The 18741-nt window shown below is 45.5% G+C and overlaps 1 protein-coding gene across 1 annotated transcript in view; it reads left to right on the top strand.

Annotated features, from left to right (window-relative positions):
• LOC148514825 (ovostatin-like) overlaps positions 1-18741 on the top strand; it is a 106073-nt gene that overhangs the window by 30061 nt on the left and 57271 nt on the right. The window contains exons 8-14 of the mRNA XM_088480948.1: positions 280-406; positions 4903-5017; positions 6676-6791; positions 10142-10300; positions 11403-11633; positions 13057-13114; positions 15824-15966. Of these exons, the coding sequence (XP_088337074.1) occupies positions 280-406; positions 4903-5017; positions 6676-6791; positions 10142-10300; positions 11403-11633; positions 13057-13114; positions 15824-15966 (949 nt within the window). The remainder of the gene's footprint in view (positions 1-279; positions 407-4902; positions 5018-6675; positions 6792-10141; positions 10301-11402; positions 11634-13056; positions 13115-15823; positions 15967-18741) is intronic.

The raw sequence follows: 18741 nt of genomic DNA, 5'->3' as shown, positions 1-18741 counted from the left end.
ATCAAAAGGATATTGGAGTCTAGAAGTTAATAAGAAACCAGGAGATGCTGAGATGATGCCAGGGGGAGCCTGCTTTGCGGTGTTAAAAACATGACTGGTAGGTTTGGATTGGGGCCAGGCAAACAAAGACAGCTTTGCTTTGGTTTTGGTGTGAGACTATTTATGTTTGGACTACTTCACTTGTAGGATATACTAGTACAACTTGGCACCCGATGTTCATAAAACGTAGAAATCTTTGGTTGCATGCTAAACCTTTTATTTTGTGCTAATTTATCCTAGATACACTTATGGTCAAGGTGTCCCAGGAAAGGTTGCAGTCCGAGCATGCAGGGCACCAACTAATTATTATATGGGCAATACCTGCAACAGGAATCCTGATGGTCTCTGCTTTCATTCCACGGGCGACGTAAGTTCCACCTGTGACCATTGTTAATGTCTGAAGTTAACTCATGCTTTAAATGAGACCTGTTACACTGAGGAATGCGTTTTTCCCATTTTATGAAAGGTTACTCATGTCGTAATCGTTGTCATGGCCATTAGGATTATTGGATGTTGACATTCTAATGACTCTAATTGCAGGGGAATTGGCATACAGTTGTATTGTCTTTTTTTGATCTACATTTACAGAGAATTGTACGTGACCTCCCTACACGCACTAAAAAGGAAAATATAAATTGTATTATCTGTATGCAATAACCATTTATTTCAACCCTACGATTAGCTCCCTCCTTCCCTTTTCCGTCCAGACTTCGCTCTTGTTCGCCATCCATATAAATGCACATTTCTTCAATCTATCTCTCCATTGGCACATGTCCATCCTCTAATCCAGTGTTTCCCAAACTCTGTCCTCAAGACACCCTAGCAGTCCAGGTATTAATGATATCCTTACTTGAGGTATTAATGATATCCTTAGCTGAGCGCAGATGGTTTTCTCAAATTGAATGAATTACTAATTAAATTAATTGTGTTGAAGCATCAGTATCTTTACTGCAGGTTTATTGAAGTGGAGATGTTGCCCATAACAACCAATCAGATTCTAGCTATTATCTTCTAGAAGGTGCTAGTTAAATGTTAAGTAGAATCTGATTGGTTGTTATGGGCAACATCTCTACTTTTAAAAGCTCTTACTTTATTAAATATACCCAGGGGTGCCGAGGGGGGGGGGGAGTAGGTACTAATTAACCGGGCCTGGGCTTGCTGAAGGGACCCGGCGGGGGCCCGGGTCTGGCACCACTCCCCCCCCCCCCCTCTAACATCACAGCAGCCCAGCATACGCTGTTGTGTGCTAGGCTGCACTGGGAGACTGCTCACGGTTGCTAAGAAGCAGCCACAGCAGTCTCCTATGCCAGTGGGGGGAGCGATCAAGCTGATCGCACCTCCCACACTGGTGATGCGTCGGGCTGAGGGGCCTCAGAGCGGCGCTGCAAAACGTAACTTTTTTTAACAAAGGGAGTCGTGGCTATGCCTATCACAATTAGGCCATGCCCCCTTTTACCCAGGCCCCCCGCGGATCTTGGCGAGCCTGAATATACCCCCTGGACTGTTAGGGTGCCTTGGGGACCGAGTTTGGAAACGTCTGCTCTACACACGCGCTCATCCCACCAATCCCCCAGAAACCATCTCTCCCTTAATGCTGCCCTATTTTTCTCTGTCCTTTTGTTTTCAAACTACTGTATGTAATGACATCTGTACAGCCGTGTATCTCGCTTTCTCTACTCTTGCTCCCTTTTCACCTCTTTTCAACTGGTGCTCCATCACCAACATCCCACTGAGACGGCCCACACAAGTGATTGATCTACATGAAGCAAAGGGTTCATTCTCCATTTGTGTCCTCCTGAAAGGATGACAATAATTTGTTCCTTTGGAATATTGCTGTTTCACTGTATAAACCACTTCAAATTTAATTATCAGTCCTGGGGCGAGATGCGGGACGCATCACATTCGGGATACGATGCATCCTGCCGCTGGCATGCATGAAGGAATGCGCAAAGGGCCGCTCTCTCGGTAAGAGTGGCTCTTTGCGAATGAGGGAGTTCCGGGTCTATGACCCAGAAGCCCCTCTGGTGTCATTCTGCGCATGCACAGAATGACACAAGTGCCTCTGGGGGTGCTAGGAGGCATCCCATTGCACTCTGCGGAGAGAAGCCCATAGGCTTATATAGGGTAACGCCATCAGAAATAGCGTTACCTCGAGGCTTGGTGCACATGAGAAGTGTGGTAAAACCTGCATTTTTGGGGATTGACCGCATTTCTCCCCTTGCTGCATCCCGCTCCTGACCAGTAAAAACCCATCATCTGCAGAGGTGATCTGAACTCCCATGAACCAGAAACTCTGGTCAAAATTTACTAAGCAACGGGTTCTAAACCCCAGTGGTTTGGTGGCAGTCTGATGGCGGGTTCTAAACCCTGGGGGTTTGGTGGCGGTTTTGCGGCAGTTTCTAAATGACAGCCCTGTTCTATTCTATTCTAAAATGTGTTTTGACGGCAGTTTTGCAGTGGTTTCGGCATCAGTAAATCTGCAGATAGCAAAACCGCCACCAAACCACCGTGGTTTAAAACCCGCCGCTTAGTAAATTTTGCCCTCTGTATCAATAAAGCCTTCCAAAATAAAATGTCATTATAGCAGCTGATATCCAACTAATTACTATGTTTACACACTGTGGGGCAGATGTACTAAGCTCTGGAAAGTGATAATTTGGAAAGTAATAAACTAATCAGCTTGTGTAATTTTTCAAACACAGCCTCTACAGTGACAGTTAGGAGCTGATTGGCTGGTAGTTCATCATTCTCTAATTTATCACTTTCCAGAGCTTAGTACATCTCCCCCTAGATTATTGCATCCCACTCATTCCAATCAGGGGCAGAACTATGGGAGACAATGGAGGCGCCTGCCGCTTGGCGCCAGCACTAAAGGGGCACCTCCTCCATTGCCCATAAATATAGTCACCCAACTTAAGGCTATTTTATATTAGTGTTTTGTGCATATGTAATAGATAGATAAGTAGATATGCACCATAATTATTTTCCCTATTTTTTTACGGGGGGCACCAAATTATAACTTGCCTCCGGGCATCTGGGATAAACTTACGCCACTGATTCCAATTAAGACCCTTCTCAATGCTATTCAGGTTTATCTGTTATAAACTAATTGATTATGTTTATGGACCAAACAGGCCCACTGCAGCAATGTTCACACATTATAGAAATAAATTGTCACCTTCATAACTAACAGACTTAAGTGACTACAAAAAAGGAGGGGATGAACAGCGCTAGGGTGGTAGATGACAGTAATACCTGAATAATTTGGTAGTTAGTATCAATATAAAGTAAAAATTAGACAAAAAGGAAAAATATGGCTTGGTTAAAATTTTATATATTTAATATTAAATAATACTAAACAAGCAATAAAACAACATATAGGTAGTATCAGATTAATGCTCTAATAATATATCTGCAACACCTCGAAGAAGTCCGGGACCAATTGAGATAAAATAGTTATTTAAGAACTAGTCATAGTCTCAACAAAAAAAAAGTCAGATGTTCACAAATTAAAGTGCATCCAGATAATTAACCAGCAAATGGAAAATATATTACCACTTTGGTTTAAGTCAGAATTATCCATCCAGTCGTCTTTTTGGCAAGGTCTCCTGGCAATAAGATGGCTGGCTGGTGGCGATTGGCGCTGTGGATGTAATAAAGCTGGTTCTGATGAAGAGGTGTAATGGTCCAAACTGTCCAAGTCCAAGAGGCTTAACACATTTCATCGTGGTGGTCCCACAACTTCTTCAGAAGCAAGACTTGGGTTCCTAAGATTACCCATTCCTTGTACCACAGACTACGATGTAGCAAAATGTCTACACAGTCAAACAGTGTGGACAGTGGGCCTGATTCAGGGCCGGACGCTCTGACCAGAGCGCTCGCTCTGAATCAGAGCCGGCCTACCTTAAATTGGAGCGGCCTCCTGGCCGCTCGCATAGCTGTGGGTGACCACCCACAGCTTATGCGAGCGGCCAAAAAGATGGTCGCGATGGTCAAGACCATCGTGACCATCGGGCTTGCGACGAGACCCTTGTGGTAGGGTCTCGTCTGCCGCAAGCCCGGAGTGCTTTTGGCTCTATCAGAGCCAAAAACACTCCCACTGACATCACTAGTGATGTCAGTGGGGCCAGACCCAGACGGTATGCGTTCCCATGGGAACGCCTCCGTCTGGGCAGCCACGCCCCCGGCACGCCCACCAAAGGGGGCGTGCTGTCACTCAACATCAACAGCACGCCCCCTTTGGTGCAAGACCCCGAGCAACGGCTTCCCCGTCGCTCGCCGGGTCTCGCGCATGCGCACGACGGAGAAGCCTCCGTCGTGCGCATGCGCATTTGGGAAACATCGACCCGCTTGCGAGCATACAGTGCTCACGAGCGAGTCTGAATGATACCCAGTATACACAGTGAACGTGTTGTGTTGACCTCCTGCTAATTTTTTACATTTAGGCTCCAACCTGCCCCACGTTCCCCTCCCAGACAATGGGCAACCAAACGGCAAAGGAACTGGGGCCTGTAACTCAAGCATACAAAAGAGGATCCAATGACCCAATAATTAAAAGCGCAGTGCATGACACTAAATTGTCCGCAAAAGCTCAGATGGAACAATAGATCACACAACGAGACCTAAAAATAGTCAATTATGCATCCAGGAGCATAAATGGACATGCCTAATGGGAACCATGTGGGGAATATGGAGACCTGGTCAGAGGGGTATGGTGGCTCAGATTTAGCACTGGGCCTTTAACTAGACCTTAGTGATATGTACTCTGGCATACCACAATAACATAGTGGTTTGGCAGTGCCAATATGGCAAGTGGTGGACCACATTCTTCATTGATGTCTGTTTTTTCCCTCTGCATTACAGTTGGACTCAGATGGTACATTTAGTGGAAACCTTGATCTGACTAGTTTCCAGATGGATCGCTCAGGATACCAGATGGGGATTACTTTGCAGATCACTTTAACTGAGGAGGGTACAGGTAAATTAATTATTTGTCTAGATGTTATCGTTCTGTTGATAAGGAGCTTGGAAGGGAAAATCTATAGGCCGTGGTATAGCAACACTACACTCTTTTGTAAGATCTGTCCCATAATGAATTGGCAGGACCTCGTTTCATGCAGGAAAATCATAACCACTCCAGAGGAAATAGTCATTTAGGTCTACTTGTATGGGCTTTGGCAGTAAGGCGTAAGATCATGGAACAGTAAGCTAAATTTTGGCGCATTTATATATATATATATATATATATATATAAAAAGATATTTGATGCAGCACTCCACGGACTTCACAACACTAATAAGGTTCGTGCAACGTTTTGGATTTATTACAATCTTTCGTCAAGCCAACTTACAACAAGAAAAACTCACCTTAAATACTTTAATCACACTTGAGTGCGGCTGCAGACGGGCAGGCATCCCTCCCCTCCGGCGTTGTGCGGCATGATGTCACACGTTGGGTCAGGTGACCACACGCTGCAATACATGTAAGTGAAATAAAAATACCATCACCATGGTAACCAAAAATAAATAAACAAACAACAACGTAAGCAGAATTAATAAACAGAATTTCGATGGCATCACAACATAAGTGGTATGGTTATTCATATCTATAGAGATACTTTTACCCATTTTATATATATATATATATATATATATGTGTGTGTATGAGGTCCTGACGCCTGCAGCCCAAAGGGAGAAGATCCCAACAGGGACAGGACAGGTAAGTACCCTATCCCTTCCCCTCTCCCTGACCCTCCCTTAGTGGTGCCTAACCCTAACCTCCCCCCGGGGGCCTAACCCTAACCCCCCCTTACCGCATCCTAAAACTAACCCACCCCGTGTGCACCCCGGGGGCATTGCCTAACCCTAACCTCCCACCGGGGTGCCTAACCCTAACCCTTCCCCATAGGGGTGCCTAACCCTAACATCCTCCCCCAAAACCTAACCCTAACCCCGCTACGCTCCCTAAACCTAACCCTCACCCTTCACACCTAATGTTAAGAGCGCCCCGGACTTACCTTATTCGGGCTGGCATCCTTCGACGTTCCAGCGCTGGGATTAATATGGGTGTTGGTATTTCAACACCTATTTTAAGTCCCTTGTCAGGATTTGGATGTCGGTATTGAAAGAGACGGTATCGCGGCTGCCGGTCTCATTACTACATCCCGATTGGAACAATTGTATGTGAGAGGACATGTTGTTCTACATTGAGGGCTACACATGAGACTCAGTCTGCATAGTTGCCAAAGAGGGGCACTAGGGACGGATTTTCTGGTCCTTTCCACAAGTCCTTTTATTTGACTATTAAATACTTAATTTTTTGGAACAGAGAGAATAAAGCTGGGTGATTGATGGTTTAAGCATGCTAACACTGTACTTGGTGTTGGCTATTTCATTCCACAACACCCTTGTTTATTCATTTTGGATCTATTTTGAGAGCCAGGTCTTTTATGCATATGTAAGAGGGTAGGGGATCTCCTAAATGTAGTGTATTTGGAATCCCTTAAGGCAAATGTAGCACAACTCTGCATATAATTTTGATTTACTCACTGCTCGCATTCCTCCGTCTACAAATAAATCTCTCCTGATTTTTCTTTGCTTTTTTATTCTCTCTATTACTTGTATTTTATTCTGGCAGGAATCCAGGTGACTGAATCTAAATACATCAGTATCACCTCCCAATTGGCCCGGGTCTCTTTTAATCGCAATTATATGCAGCCATATTACAAACAGGGGATTCCTTATTCTGTGGAGGTGAGCCAATTCCGTTTCAGAAATATTCTTGCTTTATTTAAATGTCTGCAATGACCGTTTTTATTTTGAATGCATTATGTTTAATTTGACCTGTCACAACAGAAAAAGAGAAAAAGAAATGTCCTCTTTGTTGGCGCACTAGAGAAAAATATATAAAATATAACCTTTAATCATTACATTTTAAAAAATATATACACTCCTGTAGTGAAATATAAAATTACAGCATGTTGTAGAAATATAAACTTTATTAAATAAATTATGTTTGTGTCATAATTTCTCTATTGGTATCGCTTGTTTAATCAAATAATTAATTGGTTATCCTAAATCCACAATATTATTATGCATCTAATTTAAGCAGTGATCCTATAAAAATGGTAAGCTGATAGGTGCATCAATGACAAGTTATAAATCAGGAGAACCAGTAATATTATTCGTGATACAGTAGTATATATTTAGTAACAGTTCCCTAAGTATAAACAATGTTGTGAATCAAATAGCAGCAAATGTGACTATGAAAATATACCTAATGCCACTAGATGTCGCTGTTGTATAAATAATCCAGATTTTTCAATTCTATTTATAGATGTGCCAAAACATCGAAGTCATGAGCATTACATCAGCTCAAGATATTATGCATAATACTTAAATAAGTGTGCGGGCATTTAAATGCGTATAAAGCGCAACATAACAAGCCTATATAGTTAATCACCAGCACTATTTAGAAGGCTATATTACTGGTTCTCCTGATTTATAACTTCTCATTGATGCACCTATCAGTTTACCATTTTTATAGGATCACTGCTTAAATTAGCTGCACAATAATTTTGAGGATTTAGGATAACCAATTAATTATTTGATTAAACAAGCGATACCAATAGAGAAAATACGACAAAAACATAATTTATTTAATAAAGTTTTTATTTCTACAACATGCTGTAATTTTATATTTCACTACAGGAGTGTACATATTTTTTAAAATTTACTGATTAAAGGTTATATTTTATATATTTTTCTCTACTGCGCCAACAAAGAGGACATTTCTTTTTCTCTTTTTCTGTTGTTATAGGTATTCAGTGGCGGAACTAGAGAGTGGTGGGCCCAAGAATATGCTTTGGGCCCCCCCTGCTCATTACTGGCACCCCAACATTTTTTCACCACCCCTCACTGCCCCCCAGTAATTAAATCCAGTGACTGTCCACCTGCCCAGACTTGTTTTTACACCACCCCTCACTGCCCCGCCAGTCACTAAATCCAGTCTGTCCAGCCCCAGTGTGTCAGCCTCATTCTCCCCCCAAGCCCCAGCGTGTCAGCCTCATTCTCACGCCCGCCAGCGTGTCAGCCTCATTCTCTGCCCCAGCGTGTCAGCCTCATTCTCCCTCTCAGTTTGTCAGCCTCGTTCTCCCCCCCATCCCCAATGTGTCAGCGCCATTCTCCACCCCAGCCCCAGCATGTTAGCCTCATTCCCCCCCAGTGTGTCAGCCTCATTCTCCCACTCAGCCAGAGCGTGTCAGCCTCTTTCTCCTCCCCAGCCCCAACGTGTTAGCCTCATTCCCCCTTCCCAGTGTCTCAGACTCATTCTCCCTACCAGCCCCAGCCTCATTCTCCCCCCCCCAGCCCCAGCATGTCAGCCTCATTCTCCCCCCCAGCCCCAGTATGTCAGCCTCATTCTCCTCCCCAGCCCCAGTGTGTCAGCCTCATTCCCATCAAGCCTCAGTGTGTCAGCATCAGAGCCTCAATCTCCTCCCTCAGCCCAAGTGTTTCATCCCCATGCTCCCCCTCAGCCCCAGCATGTCAGCCTCATTCTCCCCCCCAGCCCCAGCATGTCAACCTCTTTCTCCCCCCCCCCCCAGCCCCAGCATGTCAACCTCTTTCTCCCCCTCCCCAGCCCCAGCATGTCAGCCTCATTCCCCCCCCCCAGGCCCAGCATGTCAGCCAAACTCTCCTTCCCCAGCCCTAGCGTGTTAGCTTCACCCCCCCCAGTGTCAGCCTCATTCTCGCCCCCCAGACCCAGCGTGTCAGCCTCATTCTACCACCCAGCCCCAGAATGTCAGCCTCATTCCCCCCCCAGCATGTCAGCCTCATTTCCCCCCCCCAGCCCCAGCATGTCAGCCTCATTCTCCCCCACAGCCCCAGCATGTCAGCTTCATTCTCCCCCCTACCAGCCCCAGCATGTCAGCCTCATTCTCCCCCCCCAGCCCCAGCATGTCACCCTCATTCTCCTCCCCATCCCCAGCACGTCAGCCTCATTCTTCCCCACCAGCCCCAGCACGTCAGCCTCATTCTTCCCCACCAGCCCCAGCACGTCAGCCTCATTCTCCCCCCTACCAGCCCCAGCATGTCGCCCTCCTTCTACCCCCCCTGCATGTCACCCTCATTCTCCCCCCCAGCCCCCAGCACATCAGCCTCATTCTTCCCCCCCAGCCCCAGCATGTCAGGCTTATTCTCCCCCCCCCCCAGTCCCAGCATGTCAGCCTCATTCTCCCCCCCCAGCATGTGTCTCAGCTTTGCGCCCCCCCAAAAAAAATACCACCGCAGTCGCCGCCACTTACCTAGTTTCCTTGGATGCCTCTTCCATGCAGCTTCTCTCGGTCCGTGGCTCCAGTTGATCCTCTCCCTCCAGCTGCCTGGCCCCTTGTTATGACACGGCATGCATGATGTCACGCTCTCCGTGTCATAACAAGGGGCCGGGCTGCGGCGTGTGTTGGTCAGGTCACGTTGGAGCCGGAGCGGCTGAAGCTTGCCCGCTCCAGCCCCAACCATTTTGTCTTAATAGTGACCGGGTCGGTGGGCAGTGGCGCTGTCGGATGCAGGCGGCAATGGGCCCCTGCACCACAGCGGGCCCCGGTGCAAGGCACCGGCTGCACCTCCGCTAGTTCTGCCCCTGCAGAGATTTAATTTTGTCCTCGGCATCACCCCCAGCCACTTTATAAATAATGTCATTTGAGAATGACATTGGAGTTTATTTAAACCTTTGAGTTTATTTGAAACATGAATAATAATTAACCTACTAGGTCTTTCCAGATCCCTTTTCCCTTCATAAATTTGTATAATTTGACCCCCTAGCCTATTTTTACCATGCTCTGTTATATTATCCCACCTTACTGATCTTTCAGTTTAGTTACCTATGTATAGTGCTGTTTTCCACTTGCCTGAATTAAAAGCTCTATTCATGCAGGACCATGCAGGGGTAATTGGGGCTAGAAGTGTTTTGGAGTGCGGCGGTAGTCTTCATATTTTTTTTTTTTATGGTGACATTGAATTCTCTAATTTAAGAGCTTTCAAACTGGAGAAAACTGTACAGTACTCTCAAAGAAACTAATTTCTGTTACATTTTATTTGCAAACCTACAGATCCTTGCAGAAGACGGTGTTGGACAGCCTTTAGCTAACCAGCCAATAGCACTGTACTTAAATGGGCTTAATATTCAGAATCTGACCACTGATGACGACGGCAAAACTCAACATAAATTTGATACATCTGATCTTACCCAGTCAATAATCAATATTCAGGTGAGTGGACGCAGGTCAATAGCAGCAGCAAATATTCATCAGAGAGGCCGTTCTGTATAAAATATGAGTTGTAGATGACTCATTCCATTTCTGCCGTGGCCCCTTATGCCTGGTGGTCCAGAGTGTATTTTAACTAGAGACCAAATGATTCACTGCCTTTCAATGATAAAATACATAAGCAGAAAAAACTGCAAACAAAACACAAAAACTACAAAACATTGAGAACATGGTATACAAGCTACAGTATAGTATATAACCATTGTGCTGATAATGGTACAAATTGCCAGGAAAATCACATGAGAGAACAGCGCCCTGCTCATGAGAGCTTACAATCTAAATGGGAACCACTCTACACACATTGTGCTAGGGATGCGTTTGTGACATGGGGGTCTGTGTGCTAAGCCTTGGAGAGAGATAAAGTGGATGGAGATAAAGAACCAACCAATCAGCTCGTTATTTTTCAAACACAGTCTGTAAAGTGACAGTTAGGAGCTGATTGGTTGGTACTTAATCTCCGACCACTTTATCTCTCTCTGCGGCTTAGTACATAGACCCTATGGTTGGCTATGGAATGTGTGTGACCTTTGTGTTTTGGTTCTGGATCTGTATCTGCTTCAGGGTTTTGGATATGGATTTGGTTTTGCAAACCACCCTCAAGTGTTTTGGTTTTGGATCTGGATTTTTTTTAAATAAATAAATAAAATGTTTTAAAAACAGCTAAAATCATGTAATTTGTGCAATCCAAAACCCACAATTCAGATTTAAAATCTGAATTACGAACCGCAAAAATCAGAAACGCAAACCGGAATTACCCAGATCTCCTCAGTAAATTAGAACCACGACTCGGATTTACCCCGGATTCACGTAATTCGGGTGGATTCGGATTTCTGGAGAACCGAACCGCACATCTCTAGTCAGAAGTAATAATGATGATCATTGGCTGGCAGTTTGCTTTACAAACCACTCATAAATCTAGTTTCTAAATCTTGTGAATGAGTCCTATTTCACGCACCTTTCAATTCACTTGTGTGGACCAGGACTCTGCCATTAAGTACTTACTTACCATTGTATGAGAATGAGACTGTATCTTCCCTCCATCCAGGCAATTTACAAAAATTCCGAACAGTGCTATGACTCCAATTGGATAATGCCTAGCTACTCCAACGCTTATCACCAAATCATGCGATTCTTTTCTCGGTCAGGGAGTTTTATTCAGATGCAGAGTCCCAAAAAAGAACTACAACTCGGACAGACACATGAGATAAAGATTCAATATTCATTTGGCAAAGAATTGCTGCAGGAAGGGGAAACCACTGCCAATTTCGTCCACATGGTGAGTATTGGTAGAGCTTGGAAATGTATGTCTACCTAACTGGTGATTTTGGTGATGGTGGCAGCAGATGCTAGTAGAGGAACCTTAATCGAAGGAATGGGCAAAGATCATGGGAATAATTTCATGGGGTTTAGTTTGCCTTTATATCATATTAATATTTTAAAATCTACAAGTCCAGCCTACGGCAATCATGCTCTCTGTAGGGCTGATTCACAGTTGGGAGCCTAGCGAGTAGAAAAAGTAGAACAAATCTTTGGACCTAGGGCCTGATTGAGAGATGGACCTAATGCCGTCACTGCTGTGTTTTTGTGCATGCAAATGTCACAGCTGCTGGAATATGTATTGAGATGTCCACCGGCGGCTACGAAAAATCCAAGCGACTGCGGGCCTGGTTCATCACAGATCACATTTGCAATTGCGTATGCAGATTGACCGATTGTTGCGTACTGCGCATGTCTGTGCACCGCACGTGCTCGGCCAATCGTACTCAATTACAGATGCAGAGAGGAATCCATAGCAGAGTGATTGACAGCTTGTAAGTGTTTTTGGGGTGGTGATGGGGGAGTGGTTGGAGAAACTTAGGTGTGCCTGACCGTGCGAATGCCATTGCATGGGCGTGCATAAATTAGCCACTGCGACGGCAAACGCAGCTTGAGTACTCACTGCGTGCGATGAGTAAGGTCAGGTCTCTGTAATTGTGCATGAGGGACCATTGTTACCGATGTTTACGCAGAACTGCGAGGTATTACAGATGTGAGAAGGCAGCAGTCAGCGTCTCTATGCTGGCCGAGCGGTTGCAGTCATTAGCATATTTTCTCAGATTCATTGCGTGCGATTACACAGCTGCACTATGACTTCTGAGTAGCCCTATTGTCATGCAGAATGACCGCGCTAGAGCCATGTTATCTGCAAACTGGATCGCAATTGCAGGCTGCGATCCCGCCAAAAAATGGTTGCGAAACGTCTTTGTCACCACTCCCCCATCCCCCAAACGGTGCCCAACTGTCAGTCGTCCTGCATGAAAATAGTCACTGCCAGTGACTACGTTAATGGAGTTTCACACTTTGCAACTCGGACGCATGCGCAGCTTATCGATCATCACTCAACTGCATAAACATGGGAATAGCATAAACCTGTGAATCATCCATGGACCATGTTACAAGGCAAGTAGGGTAAGTACAGGCAGCCTTTGCCTGAAGCTCGCATACATTGGACAGCTTTATTAGAGTTGAGCTAGGACTCGCCCCTCCCACCTCTAAATCTTTCTGCAGATTCAAAATCTGCCCCACCTGCAGTTCAGCACAATTTTGCCAAGGTGAAAATAAGCTGTTTGTTTTTTTGTTTTGCTCCCAAATCCTAATCAGTCTCTGTATGTCTAATTTTTAATTAACTTGTCCTATAACGCTGTTACATTTTTCTGCAGGTGATGTCAAGATCAAAGATTGTTCATAATGGTGTACATCCAATAGACATGACCACATGTAAGTTTTTCTGCCTATTTTGTTCCTTAACCGGGACCACCCACCCCAGTACTTAATTATAATTCCACAACTTGTTGTTTTTTTATTTAATATTAAGAAAACCTCCATGAATAACAGAAATTCTTTACAGTACTGTAGACCGTTCCGTGCTGTTGGGAAGGAGACGAACATACATAACTGACATTTACACAGTCGGTTATAGAAATCTAGGGATATATTTATATTTACTAAGCAGCTGGTTTGAAATCCTGTCGGTTTTGATTAGGGATGTGCAGGCTCGGATTATTAAGTATTTTCTCGCCAAATTCTAATTTTTCCCACCAAAAATCGGGTCTCAGAAAGAGGCCAAACTTCATCTTTCATGGACTTTTGTCCAGGAATGATGATGTTTGTCCATAAAAGATGATGTTTTGTCTCTTTCTGAGACCCGATATTTGGCGGGAAAAATCTGGATTTGGCGGGAAAATCCAAACTAATCCGAGCCTGCACATCCCTAGTTTTGATGTAGTTTGCCAGTTGAGCGATTATTTGATACTGCGCATGTGCAAAACTTCCTCACATCCCCTATGGCGCATGGGTTTCCCCTGAGAGTCAGATGTTGTGTATGGAGGTGCTGGCATTAGAACTAGTGAGAAAAAACATGGGTGTTCTTGGGATGTGACCTGATGTGAAAGCAAGTAATGGCCGTATTATGTGCATGTTAAAGGGATGTCACGAGGGTGTCAATGAATGCAGCTACGTTTCCAAACGCGCAGCCATGATTACAGCAATTTCAGGCTGGTGCTAGTGTCGATGGTGAGCACGATGGTGTGTTTGGAACCACCGGCGGCTTTGCACTGTCTGCAGGCATTGAAAGTGGGCGTCTCAGGGTTTGCACTTTCCGGCATATACGAGTGCACAATGGGAGTGCTTAAATTTGCATATTACCGCCACTGCAACTCTGCAAAAATTCACAACCATGCATACAATAGTGAGCACCACTAATTCAGGCCCATAATGAGGAATATCCTTATGCACTGAATAAGGAGGCAGATAATATTGATTCTCTTGTGTGGGGAAATATTTTTTTATTAACATATTAGCTGAAGTACCCGGCATTGCCTGGGTTTAAATCTTGAAGTTAAGTTTTATTATGTGATGTCGTCCAAATCCGTCCAGTAGAAGGCCCAGAACAGTCTCCACGGGTCAAACTTCTACCCAGGATCCCCAGGTCAAAGTTCTGTCCAGCGTACACCAACCTGAGGTGCAACCGGGACCTCAACCCCCTAGTATGTCTTCTGGGATCCAATGTTACCACTCTGTGAAGTTTTCATCCAAATCCATTCAGTGGAAGGCTCAGAAAAGGCTCCCCAAATCAAATTTCTGCCCAACGTACACCAACGGGTGGTACCCCCCCTGGCCAGGATCCACAACTAGACCACCTCGCGTTGGTTCCATCACAACCAGTGCATGGGGTGCCCAAATGCATAACTGGACAGACAAACAAACAGACCAGTGAATTTTATATATAAGATTAGTGTGGAAATTGTTTTGAGAACAATATTATTATTTATATTAAAGGGGCAATATCAATTGTTAATTGGGGCCTATTTCTGAGTCGAATGCAATGCCGATGTTAACGTACAATAATTGAGCGATTATTTGCAATTACACATGCACAAATCTAGAAAACCCCTAGGGCACCTGTGTTATAGAGCATACACATTAAAATGATGTTGCGTTTGGGACCAATGGTGTCAGAAATTGGATGGCAAAGTGATGGGGTTTCCTGGGAGGTGGCCTGAAGTCAACATGCATAGCATATCGACAGTGACCATGTCAGCATTCATCATGTCTACACAAATGACATATTGACATGATAGACTGTTGACAACTCATTCCTGGTAGTCTAGTGGTGTGGTACCTGCTCTCTGTGGCAGCTGTGTCTCCAACATCATCTTCCGGGTCCCGGCAGTCACATATGGGGAAGTTATGTGGCAGACTTCTGACGGAGCAGCGGTTCTGGGGAATATTTCCCATTCCGCCCCATAACTAATCCCTCCCACTATTACCTAACCCTCCCCGGAGACATCTAAACCCAACCGTCGGCATTCAGAGAATAGCAGCATTGTAATATGGCCACATTCTGGGGATGTTGACATGGTGCTAGAGTGTCAACAAGTTGAACTTGTCGACCTAGCAATTATCAACAATGTGATTGGATCCCGGCTGATCAGGTGACCCTAGACATGTGTTGTACAGACAGATGCACAGTAGATAAGTTGCACAGCACATACAGACATGTGTAAGTGATACAGACATACAGGTATGGAGTGGGTATACTTTTATTAATGTTAAACAGACTGCCTGCATGGTGTATTATGCCATCGCTGAGTAATGTAGCATGTATCACAGGAAGGGGCGGGCACTTACCAGACAGGATGTTTCTCCTATGAAGAGCAGATGCCATCTGGCTATGAAACTTGTACCATGGTTAAGTTTGCCTGATGTGGTTTTATTTATTTATTTTACTTTATGGGGGATACACAACTCTGTGATGCTCGATACTTAATCAGACGTTGGCCCCCATAGAATTTTGTATTTAGACCACTGTAGTGGAGCTTTCTGAAATGTTTTGATCAGATGAGAGCCCCTCTTAACACTCTAACATCATGTGCTTTATGGTCACAGAGCTACATATTGAACTGTGTATTTTCCCTCTCCTGACAGCTCTGAAAGGGGAGACGACCATTTCCTTTACAGCAACTGTGGAGCTTGCTCCTGAAGCCATCTTTCTTGTATACTACATGTCAAGAGAAGAGCTGGTGGCAGACACTGCTTATCTCAGTATTGAGAAGGGCTTCGCAAATCAGGTACCTTCAAAATTAGATGTAACCCAACTGTGGGGCAGTTTCCACTTTCTTATACAATCTAACAATTGCTCATACTTTTGCAATCATCAGGGTTCTCCCCCCAACCATGACTGTGCTGGTGTAATGTATGCAGGGGTGTCATTAGGCAGACTTACCATGACGGTATGTGACTAATTGGGGAGTACAGGACAATGCAGACAACAGGGGTACATGTAATAGACTATGTGATGCAGGCATCTGTGGTTTTCCAGCGGAGCTTGGTGATGATTTAAAGGGGCAATCATTTAAAAGGCAAAACCAGGTTGGTTTTGTCTTTGAAATGATTGCCCCTTTAAACCATCCTCCATACTCATCGATGCCTGCATCACACAGACTATTACATTAACCGTATTGTTGATGACAGGACCAAGCCGCGACTTTGTGCAGCTAGTATCTGTCAGATACAAAAGCAGTGCTGTGTGTACTGTTTGTTGTCTATAGAGATGAGGGGGTTTATAGAAGTGGAGGTGTTGCCCATAGCAACCAGTCAGATTCTAGCTATTATTTTCTAGAAGGCGGTAGATAAATGATAAGTAAAATCTGATTGGTTGCTATGGGCAGCATCAACACTTCTATAAACCTTCACTTAAGTAAATATACCCCAAGAAGCTGTTGGAGTGCTTCCTTTTTTGGTGGTTCAGTCCCAAAGCGTTGCATATTCAGTCTTATCTAGTATAATTGGGCCTGATTCAGCAAGGAACGCAGGAGAGAATTTGCACGCACCCGGCCGATGTTTTTGCACTGCGCATGCGTATGAATCGCACTGCGCGTATGCGAACTAGCCAGTGCGAGCGGGTAAGGGTACGCAGGCTACACGCTAGTGACGTGCGGTGCCTCCCAGCCAGTTAAATGGCTGAGGAGGCACTGGCTAGCATCAGAGCCAGATTTAAACATATATATATATATATATATATATATATATATATATATATATGAACCAAGCGCTCATGTGAGCATTATACAAAGGGGCAGCAGTATATAGTGCTGGAAATTTGGTGAGTTTTGATCAGGGATGTGCGGAAAATATTGACAGGGGAGGCAGTGCCTCACCAGCCATACACTTTTTACTCCAAGGTCTTGACTATAAAAATTATTAGAATGATACAAAGAAGATATTTATAATATGTTCTTCAAAGTTTTGACTATAAAAATGATAAGAACAAATTAGAGAATACCTGTGAATGACAGGAAAGGCTCTGCAAACATGCCTCACCTGACCGCAGGTCACTGCTACATGCAGTGTGTACGCAGAGCCTTCCGATATTGATTGACAGGTAGTGCCATTTGTGACGGGGGACAGGGGGTTGGTCGAACGAAAGCAGGTGTACCTGTGCATTGGGACGCCGTTATAGGGACATGCATAATTAAGGCAGTGCGGCGGCATACGCAGTCAGATGACTCGATGCACGCAGGAAGTGGCCAAAATCCTGCACAAGATCAGGTCACCCTTTATTGTGCGAATGGTTCTGATGGTTCTCGATGTTTCTGATGTTTCCGCTGTCTTGCGGACTACTCAGGCTATGAGTAAAGGGAAGTGGGTGGCATTGTGTAGTGTAGTGCTGGGCATCTGCATCTTCTGCTGTGGTTGCCATGCGTATGCATTGATTAGCATATACACACGGCGGCCGAGTACGTGCGCACACTTGCGTTCCTTGCTGAATCAGGCCCATTATTAGTAGAATATTTAAAAGGGTATTTTTACATATTGTAAAATAACATTTTACTTGCCAGGAAGTTAGCTGTATCCACCGTAGTGTACTGTATGCCTTATGTACTGTATGCCTTATGTACTGTGGGCCTGATTCAGACCCTGCTCGCGAGCGATATGTGCTCGCAAGCAGGTCAATGGTGGCCCAGTGCGCATGCGCACGACGGAGCCGACGGGCAAACCGTCGCTCCGGGTCTCGTACCAAAGGGGGCGTGCTGTCGATGTTGAGTGACAGCACGCCCCCTTTGGTGGGCGGGCCGGGGGCGTGGCTGCTCAGACGGAGGCATTCCCATGGGAACACCTACTGTCTGGGGCCGGCCCCACTGACATCACAAGTGATGTCAGTGGGAGTGCTTTCGGCTCTGTTAGAGCTGAAAGCACTCTTGGGCTTGCGGCAACGAGACCCTACCACAAGGGTCTCATCGCAAGCCTGATGGTCTCGATGGTCTTGACCATCGTGACCATCATCATGGCCGCTCGCTAGAGCTGTGGGTGGTCACCCACATCTATGCGAGCGGCCAGGAGGCCATTCTGAAAAACCAGAGGGCCGGCCCTGATTCTGTCAGAGCGTCCAGCTCTGAATCAGGCCCTGTATGTCTTATGTGGCCCTGAATCAGGGCCGACCTTCTGTTTTTTTTAGAGCGGCCTCCTGGCCACTCACATAGCTGTGGGGGTCCACCCACAGCTATAGCGAGCGGCCAGGAAGATGGTCGCGATGGTCAAGACCATCGCGACCATCGGGCTTGCGACGAGACACTTGTGGTAGGGTCTCATTGCCACAACCCCAAGAGTGTTTTCGGCTCTAACAGAGCCGAAAGCACTCCCACTGACATCACTTGAGATCACTCAACATCGACAGCACGCCACCTTTGGTGCGAGACCCGGAGCGACGGTTTGCCCGTCACTATCTGGGTCTTGCGCATGCGCACAACGGAGCCAACTCCGTCGTGCGCATGCGCACTGGGCCCCCTTCGACCCGCTTGCGAGCACATAGCGCTCGTGAGCGGGTCTCAATTAGGCCCTGTATG

This window comes from Taudactylus pleione, unplaced genomic scaffold, assembly GCF_031769625.1.
Source record: "Taudactylus pleione unplaced genomic scaffold, aTauple2 ptg000258l, whole genome shotgun sequence".
Lineage (NCBI taxonomy): Eukaryota > Metazoa > Chordata > Amphibia > Anura > Myobatrachidae > Taudactylus > Taudactylus pleione.
Note: the sequence above shows the minus strand (reverse complement) of the source record. Positions and strands in the feature narration are given on the sequence as shown.